Here is a 25,394-nt window from a genome sequence, read left to right as displayed (position 1 = left end):
GGGCAGTCGGGCACTGATTGCGCAGAATGTGATCATCATCCTAGCGTTAAGCATAGCCAGTATAAGAGATTTCCCTGGCCTGATGTGTAATTTAAAAGTAAACGACCAGGAGTAAAACAAGGTTAACAATAGACCACTATAAGGCGAGTGACTGTTTAGCTTGAGCTTGAGTTGGTTCGCGGGAATTGTGTGCAGGCCTTGTCCCAAATGTACCCCAACCTTTAAATACCATCCATGAGGTGGGTGTGGTATGAATGTCATGGGTAACCTGTGTGTTTACACTTATTGTGTAGCATGTAGGGGTGTAACGGTTCACAAACATTTCGGTTCGGTACGTACCTCGGTTTTTTGGTCACGGTTCGGTTCGGTACGTTTTCGGTACAGCAGAATTTTTTTTCACAAAACAAAACATATATATATATTTTTTTATTATTATTATTAAACTGTGAATAATGTATTCACTCAAATAAATACAAAATATAATAAAATAAACATTAAGGTGCAGCATTTCGATTCACTGAAATAATCTGTATTTGAACTGAACTGTACTAGTTCCTAAGCAGCCAGCTTGACATTAGGACTTGCTTGTCATTGTATTTTCATGTTTTTTTAAAGAAAGATGAACTTGTCCACATTGCTTGCCGAAAGGGCAGATCTGCTGGCACTAACAATGTCTCCTGCTGTGGAGAACACCCTCTCGCTAGGGACAGAGGCAGCAGATACAGCCAGGTAGCGCTTTGCTAACATGGCAACATAAGGATATTTGGTGTTTGTAATAGCTTTGGCTCGGTCTGAACTCTCTGCGAGTGGTGGAGGCTTAAATGCTAGTGGGAGTTGGGTTTGCACTTCAGTCTTTTTTCTTTTGGTACCGGTGATATTCACGTTCGGGTGATGCCTTTTCAAATGAGTGTGCAAGTTTGATGTATTGCCAGCCGCGTAACCAATTTTAGTTGAACAATGCCGACTAACAGCTTTGGTTCGGTCCACATGTCTTTGTCCGTCATCCTGGAGGATTTTCGAGCTCAACTTTATCTGCGTTCGCCATTAATTTTTGACAGTTCCTCAAATTACTGACTACATTTGAACGCATCCCTCTGACCAGCTCTCATAGTATGCCTCTCATCCAATGAAAGGACTTGCTCGCGTTGAACCCAATGTGAGCAAATTACTCTGAATGCTGCGACGCAGCACCTGAGATTACTTCCAAAAAGTTATTCACGTTCTCAATTGTTTACGTTTAACGTTATATTCGTTCGGTACACTTCGGTACACACCTGTACCCAACCGAAGGTACGTGTACCGTTACACCCCTAGTAGCATGCCATGTTTACGATGCAACTATGATACTTGCTATCTTGTAGATCGTACTGATAGTGCAGCCTTCAAAGCCAAAACACTACAACGTAAACATTTTGCAGTTAAACAAGGTTAACACGAATCATGATATCCTATTGTATGAGTCTGAATGTCAAGGACTGTTACCAGGATATTATGCAGGAATCCTGAAGTCAAATTTAATACCTTTTAAGACCCTTTCCATACATTTTAAGACCTCATCGCAACTTTGAGTTCTAACCGGTTACATTGGCGATACACTTTACCTCACATTTACTATATTGATTGTAAGATAGCACAACTAAACAGAGTGCAGACAGACTACTGAAGCCTCCTCTCCGCATGAACTTCAACCTCTCTGTGAAGGTCAGGTTTAATGCAGTATGCTGCTTTGTTGCTTCTGTACGCTGTGCTCTTTCATTCCAGTAAAACTCCTCAGAAACCATTAGAAACCAGTATTTGACCAATAAACAAAACAATTGACAACACTTTGAACTATGAAATATATTCAACTTTGGTGAGCTTCAGCGGGGTAATGCCATATAGGAGCTCCCTCACAAATACCCAGGGGTTAAATTGGGCTGGGGCTGTCCGGGGCTAAGCCCGCCACATAGGACGATGCTCTGACGTCATCACCCTCACACATTTGTAATATGTTTACAAAAAACGATATATATGTTAAGACTTTTCTCGTTCTTAATATAGACTATATTTAGGGTCGATATGTGTTGACCTTACTTTAAAGTAGCAGATCTCTTTGACCGGATATAGTTTGGCTTAGACCCCGGTATTGAGTCAGATTTGGGTCAATATTCTAGCGCGCAAAACAAGCTACTCACGAGTGGAAAATGTGCTTTTACACGCGCATGAAATGACCCCCGCGCGCAGATTAAACCCCCGCGAGCAAGACAGGGCCTCTTGCTCGCTCGCGGGAGTGTCAGCCTCACTTGCTCGCGGAGTCTGTCTACGCGTGCGTGAAAAGTTTCTGACACTTTGGGGCGGAGCCACTAGACTTTGATTGACAGCTGCCAGGAAGCCCGGAGTTGCCAGGTTTGATAAATGCCTGAACTACCAAGAGCCGAGGAGTGACAGCTGCAAGATCAGTTGGACGAGACTGAATGGTAAAGTTGTCCATAAAAAACTATTATATGCGTAATTTATATTCGTAAAGTGTACACAGCTATATATATATATATATATAAATTAATTTGATATAAAATAAATTACACATTAATTCTAGGAGTGCAATACTTTTACAAACACTATAGTAATAATATGCATTCATTATGACAACATCATACTATTACCATAGGAGTGTTCTATAGTGTGTTCAAAAAACAACTACAGAAACACTATATATTATACTATAGTTATACTATTTAAAATAATATAGGAATACTACAAAGATCTAGATACATAGTATTACTATTGAAATGTTATAGGGCTACTATAGCTAATAAAATGGCACTACATAAAAAACTATAGTAATACAATAGCTGGTGAAAAATACAAACTTACTAAAGGACACTATAGTAATACTATAATTCATTTATAGTTCATTTCATAAGAGAGGTGCATACAGCAGACAGCAGTTTTCGACAGATACAGCCCACTCAAAAATATATTGTTTTATATAAAATTCATTAAGATATATATATATATATATATATATATATATATTAGCTGTACACTTTACGAATATAATAGTTTTTTATGGACAACTTTACCATTCAATCTCGTCCAACTGATTTTGCTGCCGTCACTCCTCGGCTCTTGGTAGTTCAGGCATTTATCAAACCTGGCAACTCCGGGTTTCCTGGCAGCTGTCAATCAAAGTCCAGTGGCTCCGCCCCAAAGTGCCAGAAACGTTTCACGCGCGCGTAGACAGACTCCTCGAGCGAGTGAGGCCCTCGCCCCACGAGGACGCATACAGTAAAACGCATACGCAAACAAGTCTTCCGTTCACACGCATTCGATTCATTATCGTGTCCGTTCACACTAGACCGCTGGAAATGCTGGAAATGCTGTAGTACATAAGCCAGGCCTGTAAGTGGCGCTACTGTCGCCACAAAATACACCAAAAGCAGCGAAGAAGACCCCGGAGCATGGTTGTCATGGTTGCCCTTCTGTTTATTCTCCGCGGTGGACGGCGTGTTCTCCTGCTGGATATCTCTCAGGTAGTCCACCAGCAGATAACCCACCCCCCCCCCCCCCCCCCCCCCCCCACACACTTTTTAATAGCCTTAATTTTCGCTAAATTGATTTATCAACTTTTAATACTTTTTAAGACCCCGCGGACACCCTGGTTACAAACTCTAGCACTTCCTAAAAAGAGTGAGACAAATCTGTGCAATTTAACAGGCATCAGCAACACAACTTTAAAATGATCTTTTATAAATAGTATGCAAACTATAAACGCACTTCACTGGCACAGAACTATTTTTGCTGCATCAGAGGGGGGAATAAATGTATTCATAATATATTTCAATGCAATTTTAATAAATAAATTTGTTTATCTGTTGTAAGTGTGGTGTTGAAGACAATGGATTGGGGACTTAAGGGACACAGAGATTTTACAGCAAAGGCGAGACTGTTATGTTGTGAAGTGCTTACACAGAACAAAACTCTCAAGGGGGGCAAGTATGTGGGAGCTTCAATTTCTAAAAGCTACACACACACACACACACACACACACACACACACACACACACACACACACACACACACACACACACACACACACACACACACACAATCCCTGACCATGCTGCTCCACTTAATAGCCCTTCCTCTCGGTGTTCCTTCTCCTGTTACATTGTTGTGTACACTCACTGGGGACAAAAAGCAAAAACAAAACATTTCCTGCATTATGAAAAAAAAATCTAACTTCAAAAGGTTGATAGATTATTTATAGCTAAGAAACAACATGTGTGTTGAAGTTGTTTTCTTTTTTACAAGCTATTAGCACATTTCATAACCTTTCATCATTGTATCTATTTACTGCCAAGACCTACAGTGTTTGTGACAGGCCTGATGAATTCATCTGAATGTGTGGCTCTGATATTTCAAAAACTAAGGCTTTATGGCCACACAACAGTTTGTTGGATTGATTCTATAGATTATCGAAACCGTTAAAAACTGGACAGTTGTCCACTGATCATAGTCATATTTCGAAGGGTTAGCATTGTTGTCAAGAGGGTGGTTTGTGTGACTTTGCGGCACCGGTAATACCAAGAAAGAGTTTTATTATGTGTTATCAGACATGTTGCCCTGTTTTCTTTTGGGTAAGTTAATCGTGTTATTTAAAGTGGGATATACTGCAAAGCTTTTTCGGTTGTGTTTTATTTTTCTCGAAACCTTTTCATTTTGAGATTTGTTTAAGCGTGAGTGAAAGAAAGTCTGGTAACTTGGTCCAGTTTTAGAGAAAATGTATAGTGTAAAGGAATATTTTGGTCGAATCCAGTTTCACTCATTTCATGATTGACTCAACATTGCTGCAAAGAAGTTTTAACTTCACATATAGTATTTCATACTCAATGATTTATTAAGGACATATGATAAGATATCAATGTTAACAGAAGAATCGGCAATAGTAGGAATTGGAAGTTCAGAATAAAAGAAAATCCATAATTGTAGTTGGCCAAAATATTTGGCACTTGGCACGCTGGTTGGATCAGTCTGACTTTGGTCTGAACTGAGGTGTCTGGGCAACCATTGGGTGGATTGTCTCAACATTTGATCCAAACATTAAAGCTTCCTGTGAACTTGACCCTTCATAGGTCAAACGCACCACACACTACATCAAAAATGATTGTCGGCCAAAGCGTTTTTTCTGCAGTAAGCTGAACGGCACTTCAGGGATTGCCTTTTCACATCATTATAAAACATAAAACAACTGCGATGGAGAGATCAAATGCTCTCATACTGTCATTATAGCATCTGGGATTATGAGGACACTGCTCATGATTGTCCCACGCTAAAGAAAGTGCATGCATCAAATAAATGTCATAACTTAACAAGTAATTGTTATTCATAGTGGGCCAAGGTATTTACTGATGCTTTATTACCCTGCCACACAGTTATGCATTGATCAGTTAGACCTGACAGGAAGAACAGAGCCTCAGCACAATGTCATCTAAGTGTCTCTTGAGAGGTAAAGCCTAAACTGACTGGAATCCTCTTGACTTGCACAAGGAAATCTACAGTAAATCCACAGAACAGAAAGTGTAATCATGCGTGCAGTTTGAAAGAAACACCCAACTGTCATTTAGGAAAATATACAACCATTATAAAGGCCGGACTTCTCAGAGAAATGTGTTATTCAAATGAAAAAACATGGCAGGGCTGCCATTCCAGTCCAATAAACTGTTAATGATGAAGCAAATTGAAAATGTCAGAAGGTATACAACATGCTGAAAGGAATTCTCTGCAGCATGATGAATGGGGCTGCATATTGGATATTTATGAGTTATGAGCCTACATGGCTTCGGCCGTTATTCCATTTAAAGCTCATTTTAACTGGCACCTGGACCACAGTCCTGGAGACAATAGAACGTGTTATGACAGTGAAGGCAAAGTTTAGCACCAGTGTTGAAGTAGTGGTTAACATATTGTCTCGATGGAGAGGAAATCCTTCACAAAAGGAAAGCACAAAGCCTAATTCATAACGATTGTCTGCAGGCCTTAATGTGTGTAATAGGGTGATGTGTTATAAGGAAAGAGTGACAGTTCAATAACATCCTCACACAGTAAAAATGCAAAGCATTTGGTCTTCTCGAGGGACATCAGCACCTTGCTTATCCACTGTAATGCTCACACAGTATCATATTGTGGCAGAAGCTCAGAATGGACCATTATCAAAAACGCTCTATTGTTATTTTAATCCACTTCTGCTCATTCTTTCCTTTGCTTGGCACTTTTCTCCACTCATCTCTTCTCTCATTATGCAGAGCACTTTTCAGGGGATGAGGCTCCAACAGCCTTTTTATTTCTGAGGGAAGATCACAGGGCTGGCAGATTCTGGTGGTTTAGGTGCCGATGATAAACGTTGTGTTTTTTGTTGTTGTAAGGGGTTAATCATTACAGATGACATAAAACATTGAAATGATACACAAATCGGACTAGTGCAACTTAGTTTAGAAGTTATTTAATTCATCCACACTAAAGAGACTGATTAAAATAACATGACTTGAATTAACAGTACTTATAATTGCCAATATTTATACCGTAATAGGCTTGATCATGATTTATTGGGAGAAAACTATTAACTAATCAGACGTTCATGATATATGGGGGATATATCATGAATGGAATGATCCTGTATTTCATAACTGAGTTTCCCACCACTGCCAATATTCAACTGTGAGATCGTTATTCGGGTCTCCTTAGTTCGAACATAGATTGTCATGACATGCATACTTACTTAACATGTAATACCGTGGATTTGGGGTTAAGTATATTGCCCAAGGAAATGTTGACATGTCGGAGGTTGAGCCACTCACCCTAAGTCTTATTGGAATGTAAGGCTTTTGGACAATTTTTGGGCAAATGTATGTGCTTCATATTTGCTGATCAAACCAGTATTTCCCCTAGCTGTAGATTGTATTCTCACTGTAGTTATGGAAGTATTTGCATTAGACGTTATACATATAAAGGGGATTATCCTCCGTCCCCTATACGTTTGAACCGTGATACCTCTGAGTCTCTATTTGCAGCCTGTTGAATATACACTGCCTCTGTTGGAGCTGAGGAGGGCTGTGTGCTCAAGCTCTCAGACTAAGTGACAGAGCAAACACAACCCAGCACGCACACACACACACACACACACACACACACACACACACACACACACACACACACACACACACACACACACACAGAATATGTAAGGGTTTAGAGTGCTTTAGTTATTCATATGTAACATGTGTAGCCTTTATTAGGAAATGCTTTTATCCAGTATACTCTGAACTTTTAACAAACTACCTGACGGATGCTGAGAGTAATCCTAATAGATAAACAATCTTCAGTTTTGACCTTTAATTTGGAGAATGCTGGTGTGCTGCAGTGCAGTATCTTTCTTCCACCAGACCTCATCACTTCGTGTAAACAAAAATGTGCCGTTGTGGAATCATCTCTAAGCGTTGGTTGTGTTTCTTTAAGAATATCAGCAGCATGTGGTTGTGTAACTTTGACAAATACAGACTCTGAGGTGTAGGAGTTAAGCTCTGCTCAGTACCTTCCTGTATTAGGGAGATAAATACCACAGTTTGATTTATGGATTGCCTTTGTGCAGCAGGTCTCTGGGAGGCAAATATTCTACCAATTCTTCTAAATGTGTGGTACTGTTCAACACACACACACACACACACACACATACACACACACACACACACATACATGCACACACACACACACACACACACACACACACACACACACACACACACATACATACATACATACATGCATGCACACACACACACACACACACACACACACACATATAAATGCACACACACACACACACACACACACACACTATCACACAATATCAGTAAGGCTCAGCTGAGGGAGCTTGTAGACATTGTTGCATTTCTTAGTTCTAATCTGAATTCATAGTTGGAAACAAACCAAAACACGTAATAATTATGTGTGAATGCTTTCGCCAATTGGTCACATTGCACTTTGCATTCATGTCTGTCAAAAATGTCCAGAAATGTGTTTAAAATAGTCATATTTAACATATGAATCCCATACTTTTGGCTTGTTGTTTAATATCAGTATGGTTATAGGTAGTAGTGTAGGAATAATTGTTGCATATCTGTGTTCTGAACCAAATCAATTTTTAAGGTAACAGTGACCTCTGACCACCACATTTGAATTAGATCATCCCTGAGGCTAATTTGATGTTTATGCCAAATGTAAAGAAATGTCCTAATTGCGTTCCTGAAACATCACAAGTCCGGGACAGACAGACGGAGGGGCTGCAGGACAGATGGACGGACGGACAAACCGAATACATAACGCCTCAGGCCCCTGCTGTCAGTGGGGTGGGTGGAGTGTGTATTTGTGTGTGGTTTTAGGGGGTATAAGATGCAACAGCCAAGGGCATTGCATCATCCCATTAATTACTCCCACTGCACAATATCCTCCACTACAGTGTGCATGACCCACATGCACAGAAAGATAAGCAGGGCTGTAAAGAGCATGGGAATGGGGAGAGAAATAAGTGACCAGAAATGCAGGACAATGCCCCAATCAACTCACACCCTCTCTGTGAAAATGTGTATTCCGGCCTATTGCTCAACACACGTCAATTACCACTGAATGGCAACAAGAAAAAAGTGTGGGGGGGCTTTCTTGTGTTCATCTCTGAAGTATTTTAGTTGGAAGTGGCCCGCTGAAAGGCGCCCCCCGAGCCTGGAGAAGGCCAGTTAGTGGGAAGGGCGATGACGGATAAATCTGATCCTTTGTCGCGGCAGTATTGATCCAGCAAAAGCCAACTACATAAATCAAGTTTGAGCTGTGTGCCGTTAGTTCCTTCACTCTGTGGGATGGATGTGTTTCAGTGCAATGAGAACACACACTGTTTCTTGTGTAGCCCAAACTGGACAGGATGATCATTAAACCCAATCAGACTGAGGGTGATGGCGTTTTCATGGGAGCTTGAATTTGCGGTCTGAAGTGAAGTCATTATATCTATCTATGCTCCACCACAGCCACCAGACTCCATTGACAAAGAACTGGGGGCAGCGGTAGACCAGCAACTCCCTTGTTCTGAAATATATAATGACTTTTTTTCGCAGTAGTCTGGTGGCTTTGAAACAAGATAGATTTTTGTAAGATGGCCTTTCTTGTGTGGGATAAAATATGTTTTGCCACCGTTGTCCAGCCTCTACTGTAGGTTGATAAGTGATGTCAGAATCAGAAACGGGTTTATTACCAGGTAGGTTCACACGTACGAGGAATTTGACTTGGACATACATAAAAGTAAAAAAAAATCTATTTTAAGAAAACTATAATAACATTACAAAATAATAAAACATATATTGCAATTAAATATAGCAGTATTTGCATTAAAATAGAATGGAATAAAATATGGGTATGAAAAAAAACTGATATGTATGATATAACAACCATCTCTTCTCAAATCTGTAAGCCAACTTCTGTTCAACAATTTGTTTTTAATGGAGGGATTTAATGTCAAATGAAGGTTAATATCCTGTTTCACAGGGTCCAAAAGTAATTGAATCCTTGTTATCTAGTATTCATAAAACAACTTTGACCAACAGCGCATTAATTCTAGTATTTTAGTGTTATTAGTTTTCCAAAATCTATATGAGTTGAACTCCAGTCCTTTCATTTTCAGCATTTACTATGCAGTTATATGCCATGGAGGGAAATTAACTTTACAATGCAGTAATGGTCCAATTCTGCCTATGTCTCGTCTCTACTAATTGCTATGCCAGTCAACGACGAGACATTTATGGTTCACCCCGGTCCAAGTTTCTCTCATTTTCACTTGTCTTTATCTCTCGTCTGTATTTCAGATATGGCTCAAATGAACCGGCGTCTTTGTCTGCTCTGTTTTTTACACTATTTCACAGGGACAACCTGTTCTGTTCCTCCTGGATTTAACAGACTGCTGAGCACAGGGTGTTTACCACATGCACGCACACTCACACAGACACACACATCTCCAGAGGATAAGATCTCAGAGAAGCCTATTTCACTGCAAATTAGGTTAATCACGCTCCAGAGAGGCCCAGTTAATAACTCTCATAGAGGCTATTAAGATGGCACCTAAATCACAGAAATATGTGAATATCTCATGGACCCTTCCACAGTATTGCCACGTTAAACCGTGGAGTTCTCGGTAGCCGACTGCTGGTCATGCACCCTGAGCCGTTCTAGACTGATGATGTTGTGCAAGAGCAAGGAGAAAACACCTCAGAGTGTAGGGCTGCTCGATTATGGCAAAAATCATAATCTCGATTATTTGGGTCAATATTAATTCACGATTATTAAAAACGATTATCCATTTACTTTGAAAACATCCATTTATTGAAAAAAAAAAAGTGAACAGTATGTTTTTAACAGTTGATTACCCTGAACTTTAAGTATAATTCAACTGAAAAACCAATACAAAACATTTAAAAATTGTTTAAAAATAAATAATCGTTTTATTTCGATGTTGTTTTCATAATCGTTGCAAGCCAAAATCGTAATTGCGATTAAAATACGATTAATTGAGCAGCCCTAGTGTAGAGTATAATATATCTGCTTCATTAAGGCAGAGACATAATTAGAGTTAGACTATTACTTCTTTTTAGCACGGATAAAACAGAATACTAATCACATAATAATCTGCAGGCATCAATACACATACATTCCGACACATTTTGAACCATACTTCCAATCACTTGACATATCTCCGTTACCCTATCTCCATTAATTGCAAGAATGTATTCAGGCCATGAAAACTAGACCTGTTCAGGAGAAGTCACTTGTACTTAACAATCCTGTCTTCGTAAGCAAGGGAAAACTGGCAAATGAAGCCCTCCTTAACCCTTAGATGCATAAGTGGGTCGTTTTGGACCCGGTGAGGTGGTTTTCTTGAAGTATCTTTGTAATTACATTTTTTTATCATTTCACATTCCAGCTATTCCTCAAAAAACATGTTTTGGATAGCATGCCATTCACATTTTTTATTTATATTTTAAGAAATTGTAGTTTTTGTATTACTACCCCAAGCTTCTATAAGTGGGTCAAAAATGACCTGCATGCATTTTCTATGGAATCCTATGGGAACCTTTGATTCTTATCACCTGTTGCTGTCAGGACTACATTCACTGGAGACCACACAGACACAAGGGACACCTCTCAGGAAGATTATTTTACACAGCAAGATCTGATACCTGTCAGTATAATAATAACAATAATAATACATTATATTTGTATAGGGCTTTTCAAGGACTCAAAATCGCTTTACAATATAAGGGAATGTTAGGGTGGGGGGTATAGGACTATCAACCTTGATCGACCGGCATGGATTGATGGGGGGTGGGCTATGATGAGTAGACAAGAGGAGCAGAGATGAGTTTTGAAAAGGGACTGGAATACTGTGAGGGTCTTTGCATCAATTGTGTTCAAAACTTTTTTTTTCAAAATGTAAAAAAAATGTCTAAAATTATAAATAGTGAAAGATTAAATATAAAATATCTCTAGTGTGAACCGAAATATAGTACTAAATATTATACAAGTGATTTTTCTTAACCAAAATGTTATTCTAATACGGGTCCTTTTTGACCCACTTATGGACGAGTGTAGGGTCCAGTCACTCGTGCAATGTGCATCTAAGGGTTAATAGCATGGTGTCTCCACTGGTAATATTTAGCAGATGCAGTGTACCGATAGCATCTCCCGTGCCTCAGCAGTACAAGAGCTCTCCATGGAAAACATAAAACTGTGTGCCATTCATGAAAGATTGAGCCCCGATATGCTGAGCCTGGGAGATACACTTCGTTTGGGAATGTTAAGGAACTAAATGGATCTCATTTCAGATATACATGAAACTTGACAAACCTATTGCTACGAGTGGAAAGTCACACGTTTAAGTGGCTTGTATTTAACAGGACATTGTTGGTGTGATGAATCTTCCTACTGCCACTTTTGTCTTCCCATTAGCATCCTGAGTAATAGTGGTGTGCTTTGTTAGTTAATGCTATAGGGAGAATTCAACTAAGTACACTATTCAAGCCACTGAACAAACCTCTTGCCGTTGCCAACGTGTCAGTGTTGTGTGTTTTAATTGGGATAAAGCACCTTGCCGATATGAGTACTCTAGATTTGTACTTAGTGTCTGATGCGCCAAAAGTTTTCAACAAGCAACTGTGCTTCGTCGTTACAAAGGTATTTCAAGTGCACACAAAACACGTGATTCAGTCAATAGAAGTAAAACTAATCAATTCAGATGTTCAATATTGATTCATGTAATTAATAAAGCAAAAGTGCAATACACTCAATAATTCCAGATTTACAAACTTCTAGATTTGCACCTTATTTCTGTTGCTTTAACTACATTTAAATAAGACATAAACTTAAAATAATGGGAAGTTATGGCATAGACATTTTTAACTAATAACTATACAATACATTTATTATTTGAACTTATTTGAACGACATAATTAAGTTAATATATGTAATGTCATTAATAGTCCACAACCTATGAAATATATTTAATATTTATATAATATGTTATGGCAAATGTATGAAAAATAAAATGAACACTTAATAACACTTAACTGTGATCCACAGCCCTACACTAGAGAAAAAACGTCATTATCAAAATCTAAAACGTAACTACAATTTGTTTTCAGTTATTAGTGTGAATGACACCATCATGCCATCACCATCAAGTCAATAAACGACAATATTACAACAAACCGATGTATTTAAGTCGTCTTCATGAGACCACATTACATGTACAACTACAGTGGCCGTCTAAAATGTTTGGTTTTAATCTAGCTTGGAATCTATCCATCCATCCATCCTTTCCTCTCTCTGGGTTTGCTAAAGTCAGAGCTGTTACATTTACTGAACGCCCACAGCTCGAGCTTCTGTAGGTGGTTTGTTCTCTGTTCCAACAGGTACAGAAGCGTTCTGTGCACATGCTCACTGCACATATATATACCAAAGAAAAGAAAATAATAATGTTCAACACAACTGGGAAGCAAGGCTTTATCCCAAACACTTAAGAAACAAATATGCCATCACTATAATAATAATAATACATGACAATCACACACAATACAAGCTTTTAGCCTGTAAGGACACACAATAATCTGGAGCAATGGGAATTACTACAAGAAGTCCACAATAGCAGTTCCTGTTCACCCCACATCCCACTTTGACATTCCACATCATGATAGCGAGCGACGGGGACATTTCTGAAACTGGAAATTGCTGTCTCTGTGCCTCGGACCGATTCCGTCTGGAGATATGGAACATTAATGCATTTCATTTCATCATCTTATGCAACTGCTCCGTATACGCCGTCTATTGCCATTAGCCTGCGAGGTCAGCCCTAAGACGTACAGTGTGTGTCATGCATAATAAAGGAAACGGCTGAAAATGGGCAGGAATTAGGAGCCACAGGTGGTGCAATCCCACCTCTTGCAGGTTAGGACTCATTTCACAGTGTGTCATTACTATTTTACGGCAAATGAAGGAGACCATGTTTAGCTTTTGTTAGCAGACGCCCCTAACTGAGCCAGTTAACTGGTCTCAATACTGCTTCAGTTTAGGGATATTTATTTATGTATCATAAAAAACAAAGAGTTTGTATTACGTCCTATGTCTTGTAAAGGGTTATAACAGGAAGAGAAGTATACAGGTAGGTAGCCAATTGTGATTACATGTTGTGTAAAGCTTACATCTCCATCCTTAAGCACAATACTTAAACTGACAACTTCCATATTTATAAGACTTCAAAGTCAAAATGTATCAGAAATATGTTTTATTTTTTTATTTTTAACAGCAAAGACATTAACAATAAAAAAAGATAATGCATTTGAATATCCTACAATTAGTAACTATTATATTCATCTGCCCGGAAAGCAGTGTGGGGTTCAGTGCCATGCTCAGGGGCACCTCAGCAGTATTGGTTTTATAGAACATAAACCCCAAGCCAAGTTCCTACAGACAGAGCTACTGCCTCCCCAAAATTAATGCATCTTTTCAACTACTAATTACCTCATTAATTGCGCGTTCCTGGGAGAGCGCGTGCATGTGTTTGTTCTCACAAGTGAGGAGGAGCTGCCAGACCTTACCTTGAGGCTGGCTGTGAATGTGCATGCGTGAGGACACGTGTGTTTTTGAGCGCGTCCGCGTTTGTCTGAGTGTATGCGTGTCGCTTTCGCCGTACTGTTGGCGACCCCTAGCGTGAAGGACGTGAAGTTTTAGATCATATTCTTGCTTTTAAACATCATAAAACATATGCACGTTCAGCCGTCGCCTTATAATTCTTTAGTGTCAACAACACAACGGAAACAAATCGGTGTATCTAAATAACTTTAGTGCAAGAGAACCTACGTTTGCATGTTTTGTACGGACCTTTTGATATAACCAATTCCAGCAGACTCTTATAACTTGCAGTGTGCGTAGATTGAAAACTGAGACAACATGTTGTCGAACACTGACTTAAAATGTGAAACATCACAAAACCCCGTGCACAGATTTCGTTTTCCCAAAATTGCACTGTAATTACTAATAACGTTAATTTCTTACCTGCGCCCAAGACTCCGTTTTATCCACATTTTTCTCGATTGCCGAATCCGACTCAGTCTTCCAGGTATCCTCCCATTTAGATGGGTTTCCTCCAAAGTCGACAATAGCTGATAAAACACTCAAGTGACGGACCGTACTCCGGCTGTCAGTAACGCAACCATTATTTTAAGCCATATCCTTCAACGTTGCGCACATGAAATTCCTCCAATAACGCTGCCAAATCCCACTCACATCGGCAGAACAATAAGTATTTTAAGTTGCTCGTCAATTGTTCTGTTGGCGATAGACAGCGAGGGGTTCACGCGGTCAGGTGAGCGGGAAACCGACAGAGGTACCCTCAAACTTTGCCTTCACGAAAATCTTTCATATCCCCTAGTTGGATGTAAAGATGTAAGGTGTGGAGAGGAAAAACAAGGCATGTAGTTGGCATCCTCGTTGCTGAAATGACAGCTTCTCCTACATTGTTGAAAACATCCAAAAAATTAGGGGGCGGAAGATGAGGATGCTCGCTTTTTGAAGGAGACGACAAGTCACCGCTGGTAGGGGGTCCTCATTATCTATTCACATCAATGGAGGGGGGGGGTGTTCAGCGTGCAGAGGGGTAAGACAAAGTTAAAAAAAATAATGAAAAAGAAGAATTAGGTGCAACTGAAAAAAGGACGAGGATAAACGCCGAAGAAGAATCCTGGAGGTTGAGAGTTGTTTCCGAGGAGTTCGAGAGAGGGGGGATGACAGTTTGTCAAGGGAGAGGAGAGGAGGCTGCTCCGTCTCCTGCTGCTCCTCTTCTCTTCAGACTGACGAACGACCTGCCCGTTGAGCTGCACGCTGCCGTGACGTCATTTTAAAGCCAGATATGTCATGTGCGCGAGTGCCTCACGTCACATGGGGTGGAGGGTCTCACTCATGAGTGTCAGATTAGGCATGACAAGGTGCAGAGCTGCCGGTACAGTATGGAGATATATTGATCGATGGCCTTATGAGTGCATTTTGCATAAGAAATGCTGGAAATACCTCAGCTGGTATTCAGTGCCTTTGTGTAATAATATATGATGTAACCTTTTTGTTTTAGACATTTCGAGGCTTCTCCTGACAATTTGGCCATGATCTGTGCTCTCCCATAAGGTCACATTTGAATTCACTTAACCTCAGTTAAGTAGAAAATGTCTTGAACACTTGAACGAAAACAGCTTAATTCTAATATAATTGCAAATAATAGTACTCGCAAGCAACGGGTGACAAACAAACAAGCATAAAAGGCATTTACAGTGTGTTGCCACTTTAAGGAGTAGCAGGAAATGTGCAGAGCAGGGGTCAATTAAAGTAACTGAACCAAGATAAATGAAAGCCGCACTGTTGGAGTGGATGTTTTTGTAAAGTATTTAAATTATGTTTAAACCTATGGCATAAGGTTTTATTTCCGGAAAAATTGCCAATCCAAGTGAAAATTGCTGCAGTGTATTACTTTCAGACCATTTATTTCCTATACTGCAGAAACAGTTGGGCCAGGGGGCGTGGCCAAACGTTGGAATCTGATTGAATCATTCTATGAAATAAATCCTGATTGTACCTTTTCTTCCCATAGCATTTAAATAAGTCAAACAATAGCATAGTGGTCACCTGTATGCCCATTCTGACAGCTGCAATGCAATTTGACATTTCCCTATTACATAACCGACATTAATCTGTCCTATAGTCATTTTCTATGGTATGCCTGGACTATTGTGTTGGTTACTTTTAATAATAATAGCCTGTGTGGGTGTGTGCAAAGTGCTGACTAATAATGTACAGGGTATGCTTTAGACTTGCGGCAGGATGTGTTCTAGTTGAGAACTGGCTGTTTTCGCTATTATTTCATCTGTTTATGAGCTGAAATATTGGGTCATCTTGTTTTTTTTTATATTTACATATTCATCATGCATGTACATGTTGGGTTGGGTTGTGTTCATGTATCTGTAGAATTGTAGCAAAAACAACAGAATGATTGGCAGAGTTACATAATACTATTGCTCGTCTGTGGTTTCAGGACCATGGACAGCGCTGTTGAAGAGCAGAGGGTCCCGAGAGGTTTCTCAATACTCAAATTTCCCCTCCTCGACTCCTCGGTTCCCCTCCTCAGTCCTCCGCTCGCATCTCCTGTGGGCGGCACCAAGTCTCGAGGATAGGAGTCGAGGAGGGGAAATGTGAGTATTGAGAAACCTCTCCGGTGTCTGGTGTTATCTGTCCGTAGTGCTTAAATGGAGCAGGCAGGATCTGACAACCCTTCACTAACTTCCTCAGACCAGCCAAAGATGATCTTTAACTAGGGGCTGTACCCATTTTATTGATAACCTTGGCAATCAAATTCTAAATCAACCTTTGAATGATGTATCACATGTGTTTATGTTATCATTGTTTTTAAATCTGCTATATCTGCACGGTTACAGATAAAGATAATATTACACAAAAATTATTAGTATTCGATTATTTGTAAAATTGAATTCAGTGGTGGCTGCGAAGGATTTATTTCCACTGGTGTGACCCAACATATCCAATAGCTACATTTTGCAGTGTCCAAAGGTTACAGATGTGTTCTTTGGCATTTGAATTAGTACATTTGTTGAATATTGCCTTGTTATTGTTCAAAATATGTTACTAGGATCATTTCAATTCAATTTGTCCTCATTTGTCAATTATTTTGAGAGTTAAAAGTAACTGTTTCAAGAAAGGATTGGTACAGAAAAGTGCATTATCTTTTAGTTTGGGATATTTATCATAACATCATTTTTGTATTAATAACATAGTGAAGAATCTCTTTACGTTGGCAGTAAATATACACATGTTATGTAACAAAGGTATTTACAAAGAGTTAGGTAACTCTGTGTCCCTAGTTTAAGAGTCTGAGCCTCAGAGTCTCGCCTGCCAAGGTCATTAGGATTCTTCTTCAGGAATACATCAACTTTTATACAAAATGTCATGGTTATCCAGATGTTCTCGTGTTTCAGTGGTGGACAGAATAGTGGAATTATTTTCTGAAAAACTGACTGTAACATATTTGAAAATGTTTGGAGTTTTACATTTTGCCTGCAGCCTGGAAGATGCATCAAATATCTTTACTTTACAGACATTCTAGTAACCCCCTATCCAAAAACATCCTGCCCTGAAACATTTTGTTAACATAACATTTACCATGGGCAGAGAAAATACTGTATAGTTCATACATATATAGATGGATGGATGTCGGAATACAGGAAGTGTCAGATGCCAGGTTCCATCGCATCACACTGAGCTTCCATTGTAGCAGTAACTCCTTAAACTGATGTTAACTCTGTTTTGCTGTAATATTAACCAACTGAAACCTGTAGTAAAAGGTGCTTTATAGTGTAGTGGGGGTCTTACATCTGCCATGTTTCCCCTATGACATGAATACAGCATTAAACTCTCATGCTGGAAGCTTTTTGCAGTCCCGAAGTACAAGATATCAGCGGTGGGCTGAATCCCATTACATTAGAATCAATGTGCTGATGTGACTGCACAGTGAGATGGGTGAACATATTACCCAGGACAAGATCAACTCTTGCGTGAGCAAAATAGAGAATGTGGCGGTCTTTCATCTCCACCTGGGGGTCAAAGTGTCAAACCAGTGAACACATCACACCTGTTTTAGCGTTTGAGTCTGCTCCAGCCTTTCCTGGAATAAAAACGGCGCTGCTGTATTGGACTTGTTATGTACACACATCTCTACCTATTTTGAACCTGAAGAAATAAGCCTTTTTTGCCTCAGGTGTGTCGGGATTTCTCCCCCACTGTGTGCAGGATTTCCTTGATCAGTCGTAATGAACACAGACGCTCTCCTCCCAATCAGATGAATTGCAGCTGTTTGTGAAATTGACTGCTCCGCTCACGACGAGGCAACTTTCCTCCCATACTAATTGTTGCCAAAGAGTACACTTCTGTCAAATACCCTCATTACTGCATTAGTGTGTATACATACATCCCGGCTGCTTGTATCCGTGGATACAAGCAGCCGAGATGGGTTTTCTCCGCAGGGTGGCTGGTGTCTCCCTTAGGGATAAGGTGAGAAGTTCGGTCATCAGGGAGGGACTCAGAGTTGAGCCGCTCCTCCTTCGCGTCGAAAGGAGCCAGTTGAGGTGGTTCGGGCACCTAGTTAGGATGCCACCTGGGCGCCTCCCTAGGGAGGTGTTCCAGGCACGTCCAGCTGGGAAGAGACCAAGGGGTAGACCTAGGACCAGGTGGAGGGATTATATCTCTTTCGCTGGCCTGGGAGCGCCTTGGGATCCCCAGTCCAGAGCTGGTTGATGTCGCCAGGGAAAAGAAAGTTGGGGCTCTCTGCTGGAACTGCTACACCCCCGCGACCCGACCACGGATAAGCGGGAGAAGATGGATGGATGGACATATATCCTGATCCAAGTGAAAACCTCTCCCCAGCAGATGGAAGCTGTCATTTCCTTCCCTCCGTATTCACACTCACTGATTTGCATGTTGTCTTCCCATGTCGCACGTTGGTGCGTGTACTCGTGCCCGTTTGTTTCTGTTGCCTCATGCAAGCAACATAAGTGTGAACAGGCTTATTTTGCCTCAGAGACACAGTCACAGGTTGTCATGCATGTCTAAGACTGTGGGTGGCTTCTGCTCACATGGACCTAAATGCAGCATACTAAACATCTGTTTTGTAAGCCATTAACACCCCGCCATGAGAGCGTGAATTAAAAGGAAGAGGGATTTGAGTATTGCTGTGTGTGTGCTAAGCTGGATTGAGTCATTCTGAGCAGCAGTGGATGGGCACAGTTTAAGTGTGCACGCTGCAGAGGGAGTTTATGGCCGTGGTCTTGCTGGGGTTACAGACGGTGAAAATAGGGGCTTTATGTGGTTCTCTCAGCAGTTCAGTGGGTTATTTCCTGTGCAGAGGATGTCATGAAACTATCCTCTAGGTGGTTCTTTAAAAGCCTTTTTTTACCTTAGGAAACAGTTATCAGTGGCAGGGTTCAGCTGTCGGAGGCTATGATGTTAAAGGAAACAGGTTGATAACGTTGAAATGTTTATAATAATAACTGGAATGAAAGCTTACTGTATATATAATATTTTTATATTAGGTATGTTTATTATTTATTTATTTGTTTGTTGTTTTATTTTAAAACTGGCATCACAGAAATTAACATATTGTGATTTATTTTTTAGCAAACAAATGTATTGTGTAAAGATCCGTTGCCAGGTTGATCATATTTTTCAGCAATATTATTGTACATGTAATTATCTCCATCAAGGGTGTTGCCTTTTTTGTCTGTTTGTCAGATTGATTACAGCCCTTAAACGGCTGACTGCCTCGTGAGTTAATCAGCTAGTCGCTAACGCTAATCTTTCTGTGCGTAGTGATGCGCAGGTTATTGGAAAGGAGGATGTTGACAGAGGAGTCTGGGAACCTCAAAATGCTTCCGTTAGGCAATATTATAAGGAATCATTCTGTACATTTTCATTGTTATGCGGATGATACTCAACTATATTTATCAATCAAGCCTGATGAAATGAATCATCTAAATAAAATTCAAGACTGCCTTAAGGACTTAAAAACGTGGATGACCTTACATTTTTTGATGTTAAACACGACCAAAACTGAAGTTATTGTACTTGGCCCGAAGAATCTACGAAACAAATTATCTAAAGATATACTAACTATGGATGGCATTAATTTGGCCTCCAGTGAGACTGTAAGGAATCTTGGTGTATATTTGATCAGGATTTATCCTTTAAACGCCCACATAAAATCAATTTCAAGGACCGCCTACTTCCATCTACATTACGTAACATTGCAAAAATCAGGCATATCTTGCCTCAAAACGATGCAGAGAAACTAGTCCATGCATTTGTTACTTCAAGGCTGGATTATTGTAACTCTTTATTATCAGGGTGTACCAAGAAGTCAGTCAAGTCGCTTCAGCTGATTCAAAATGCTGCAGCTCGTGTACTAACCAGAGTTAGGGAAAGGGACCACATTACTCCTGCTCTGGCTGCCTTACACTGGCTCCCTATAGAACACAGGATAGAATTTAAAATTCTTCTTCTCGCCTACAAAGCCCTTAATGGGCAGGCGCCATCTTACCTTAAAGAACTCATTATACCCTACTGTCCTACTAGGGCATTGCGTTCCAAGAATGCAGGGTTGTTGGTTGTTCCTAGAGTCTCTAAAAGTACAATGGGAGCCAGAGCCTTTTCTTATCAAGCTCCACATTTGTGGAATCAGCTTCCAGTTTGTGTTCGGGCGGCAGACACCCTATCCGTTTTTAAGAGTGCGCTTAAGACCTTCCTTTTTGATAAAGCTTATAGTTAGGGCTGATTAGATTCAGAACCCTAGTTTTGCTGATATAGGCTTAGTTTGTCGGGGGACATCTTACTTCTTCCTTCTCTCTGTCTATACCTGTGTACTCTCATGTTCCGATTAACCCAGCTTCCCCAAATGTCTTTCTTTTTGGTGTCTATATACGCCGGGATCCGGAGTCATGGATGATCCTGCGGTCCTGTGTCCTGGATCGCGAGCCCTGGATCTTGAGTCGTGGCTGTGGTCCTGGATCATAGGTCCTGGATGGATATCCTCGCGGATTCATCTTCCTATTATACACACATGCATTTCCAAACATTTGGACTACCTATGTTACAAATGTATTATCTTTTCAATTTACACACGGCATCTATTGCACGTCTGTCCGTCCTGGGAGAGGGATCCCTCCTCTGTTGCTCTCCCTGAGGTTTCTCCCATTTTTCCCTTTAAACTGTGGGTTTTCTCCGGAAGTGTTTCCTTGTACGATGTGAGGGTCTAAGGACAGAGGGTGTCGTTTTGTCATACTGATATTCTGTACAAACTGTGAAGTCCACTGAGACAAATGTAACATTTGTGATATTGGGCTATATAAATAAACATTGATTGATTGATTGATTGAAAACAACAAGCGAAAAGAGGCTAAAATGCTCTATAGAACACAGTCATTTCCTCTATTGTTAATAAAGGATACACAGTGTAGCTTTAAGGATCAGGGACAGTCCTACCCGTTTTAAAATGGCACACGTTTGAGTCAGAAGAAAGAAAAACAAGATTGTTAGTTACTTTGTTAATTATTATTGGTTAATTTTTATTATGTATTCAATAATTCATACGCGTAACTTTAATAATATACATTAAGATATAACACTCAATTTAGCTACACTAATTTTCCCGCTAAACCATCTGAAGTGGAGACGTTGTTTACCATTATCAATAGACAGACTTACACAGATAGAGCTTCTGGGTAATGTTACTTATAGATAACTAAAGAGCTCCATAATTAACAGATACATTAGTAGATGTTTAAATGTTTCAAATGTAATTAGAGACGTGCTTATTTGTCTAATTTCTGTTTATAGAGCCGCTGCAGCACTGTTATGCTTTGTAATCTCAATTTAAACATAAATGATTTGGGTCCAAGTTACAACGTTGCATTGATGTGAGTCAAATACGAGTGGATGTTTTAACCTAAAAGATTAAATAGATAGAAAATATACTGGTGTAAAAGTGACATATGTGAAACACCATGTCTTTATTATTACTGGCTACGCTTTCGCAGAAATATCATTGTCTTGCATATGTTGGACATTAACAAATGGGAATAAGCAGAAGATTTTCAAATGTCATGCTAAACTTTGCAAAGTGCTGGTAAATCACTGGGTTAATTGAGCATACTCAGCATATAACATTGCATTGTAATTGAGTTCATTGTTGTCAAGTGATAGTGCCATAACAGTTTTAGCAGCTTTTCCGTTTTCTCTTGCTTGATCACACAGGAGCTATCTACACTGTGTGTGTATGCAAAGACCCATTAACCTGTTATGAATACATGGTTTAGTTACACATTTGTTAGGTCACTCCGTACAAAGCTTTTAATGAGAAACACACTTCTTATGAAACGGTTAACCTGTATTTATGGATATTCAAGTATGTCTTGATTGTTGTATGTCTTTTAAAAATTGACCTAGAGTCTCTTCAATAAAGCTGATGATGTCTCAAAGACTGCTGATATCATTTCACCTATATTTTTAAAGAACAAGAGACAAATATCATGCAGCATAGGCAGCACACAAAATGAAGTCTACCCCCTGGTATGAGTGCCTTTCCGAAAAGTTATAAAGCATTGAGTCAGACGATTTATACTCAGGTTTTCCATTATCAAAGTCATTGCTTGTGGGAATTTCTAACAGAAATCTCAAGCACAGACAAAATATATTGCAACGGCTGCAGTATGGGAATTTGTTAGTTTCCTTTTGATGATACTGGTGGGTAAAGTAGTGTCAATCACAACAGGCTGCCAGACATATCTTCCTGAGGGCCAAAAATAATGCAAGGAAAATAATTACTATCATGGGAGTGGTTGTTTTTTTGTTTGCCAGCCACTTACAAATATACTAAATGTAGTGTAGGGCAAAGACATCCTGTTCCCGTAGATGCACGTGTTCTTAAAGGGGCCCCATTGTGCTTTTTATTTCCTGCCTGAAACACCTCCATTGGATTCCTTTATTTACTTGTGTGACATAATGACATCAGTATGTAACACTAGCGCTTCTATTGGCTAGCGCTGCAACACATTGTATGTGATAGGGGCGGGACTTCTCTGAGTGGTTGATCAATCACAACAGAGCCAGCCAGCAGACTGGCCTCTGGTTTCAGACAGAGGGTGAAAAGAGGTGCCCCTTTAAGTCATTACATTGTAGACCATTATATCCAGTTGTCAGTCAATGTGTTAATGCCAGCAAAACCCCTCAGAAAAAAAACCCAGACATAAATTGTTGATGCTTTTAGCAAGTACTGTACAATAATTTGCATATATCCCTCATAATCAACTCTTATTTATTTACCTAATCCTGACCAAAGGAAGTATTATTAGTAACTATGTCCATGAAAGGATGAGTTTGTGTGTCCAAAAAACAAGTAAAGTAAACGTTGAGGTATTTTTTGTATGCAACTTAGTACTAATTTCAAATATATTTTAACCCCCACAATGATCTAACCCTAAACCCATCCAAAATACCAATAATATTTCAAGTACTATTTGTACTTAATTTTTAACCCAAACCACAATATTTTCCAACGTAACTTCCGTACTGGAATAACACCATTTCCGTATTTGTTTTTTAAAACAAACCACGATTTATACCTAGCCAAATAGTTTTGTTACCTAAACAGGTTCTGCAATGCAAAGGCCTGCGCTGATGCATTGATGCTGGACATTTGTAGGAAAATACACAAAAAATAACAATACTTTGCGTTAGATATACAAACCCCACAGGGATACATTGACATTGTAGCGCCTTGATATTACCATTGTTGGAAGATGTATTTGACAGCTACTGTATTTGTCAAACCAGGTAATCTTAAGAGATTGTTGTGGGTCTATTGTGTGTTATTGTGTTCTACTGGAGGTTGACTTGTGTAATTCCTCAGTGATTTATGCTTACTGCTCGATTTCTCCAAAGTGCTGATAAAAACAAATACATCAAGAAAGAAAGTTGGTGCGAGAACAGATGACCTTTCCAGGTTTCTATTTCATTTGATTTACTATATTATTTTATAGGGGGTGTCACGCTGAATAATGGCCTCTAATTGATTTGCTTTGAGTTGCACACCTTTAGTGTTTAAATGAGGGGATAAGCAGGGCAGCAGGCACAGTTTACATGAGGTCTATCAATGGAAGTCAAGATTCCTTATCTCAGACCAATAGAAGGTGATATGCAGTATACCCTGCTACACTCCATGGCAACCATATAACATGCCATTCAAATCTGTTATAATCACTATATCTCATGCAGCAAATAAATGTGGCGCATGTGACCGAGAAAACTGATGTGTTACTATGGCAACTTCAGTTAGAGGAGCCTTTCAGTGGCAGCTGTGAGGAGGAGACAAACTTTCTAGGGATCATGTCACATGGCAAGGGTACAGAAAAACATATTTCTGTCAGAAACAATGGAAGAAACTGAGGGAATACTGTTGAGATGTTATTACATATATTGCATCTATAACATTGGGCTGTTACTTTGAATGTATAAAGGCTTTTATATAGTCCTGTAGGTCTTCAATTGTGGGGGTTAACCGGGGGTTAAGCCCTAAAAATGGACAGCTTTGTGCAATTTTGGGAATACAAATAGTGTTGGCTCATGTCTGAGGGAATTCAACTGAAAAGAGCGATCTCTGTCTACTCCACTTCCTCACATACCGTCTGTTAGTATAACAGCTAATTAGTAAATGAAGATATTTAACACGAAAGCAGCTTTCAAGTACTTAAACATGAAGGCATGACTTCTAGCTTCATGTGAACTGACAGGAGGCATTACCTGCCCCGTCTACTGCCCACTGCCTGTTATTTAGGAGAAGCTAAACGCAGCTTACTGACAGCCTAGTCTGACTACTTCACGTTGAATATTTTTTACTCCCTCCAAGCAATACCTATTGACTTCACTCATATTTTCATTTGCTTCTACAGTCCTGTCAGAGTACATTTCAAGATGGAGCTCCCTCTTGGTTAACACCATCAGATCGAATACATCTAAATCCAAAACTGTCTTCTCTATACAAAAGCAATAGTATTACTGAGCAGATGATTGTGTATGGAAGATTTAAAATGCTGAAAAAAACATTTAATGTGAGCGAAATAAAGGGAAATCCAATATACGTGTGCTTTTATTATGTCATTATTCAATGAAAAGCAGAACATCATTCAGGCTTTTTTAAAATAGCATAGCATAAATACAACCCT

General features: G+C 39.7%; 1 protein-coding gene across 1 annotated transcript in view; it reads right to left on the bottom strand.

Annotated features, from left to right (window-relative positions):
- Positions 1 to 15,405, bottom strand: part of ajap1 (adherens junctions associated protein 1) — a 63,665-nt gene extending 48,260 nt beyond the window's left edge. The window contains exon 1 of the mRNA XM_034206990.1: positions 14,623 to 15,405. Within this exon, the coding sequence (XP_034062881.1) occupies positions 14,623 to 14,651 (29 nt within the window). The 5' untranslated portion in view covers positions 14,652 to 15,405. The remainder of the gene's footprint in view (positions 1 to 14,622) is intronic.
- Positions 15,406 to 25,394: the final 9,989 nt, after the last annotated feature.

This window comes from Gymnodraco acuticeps, unplaced genomic scaffold (assembly GCF_902827175.1).
Source record: "Gymnodraco acuticeps unplaced genomic scaffold, fGymAcu1.1, whole genome shotgun sequence".
NCBI classification, from domain to species: Eukaryota; Metazoa; Chordata; class Actinopteri; order Perciformes; family Bathydraconidae; genus Gymnodraco; species Gymnodraco acuticeps.
The sequence above is the reverse complement of the archived record's forward strand: the minus strand, read 5'-3'. Positions and strand labels throughout refer to the sequence as shown.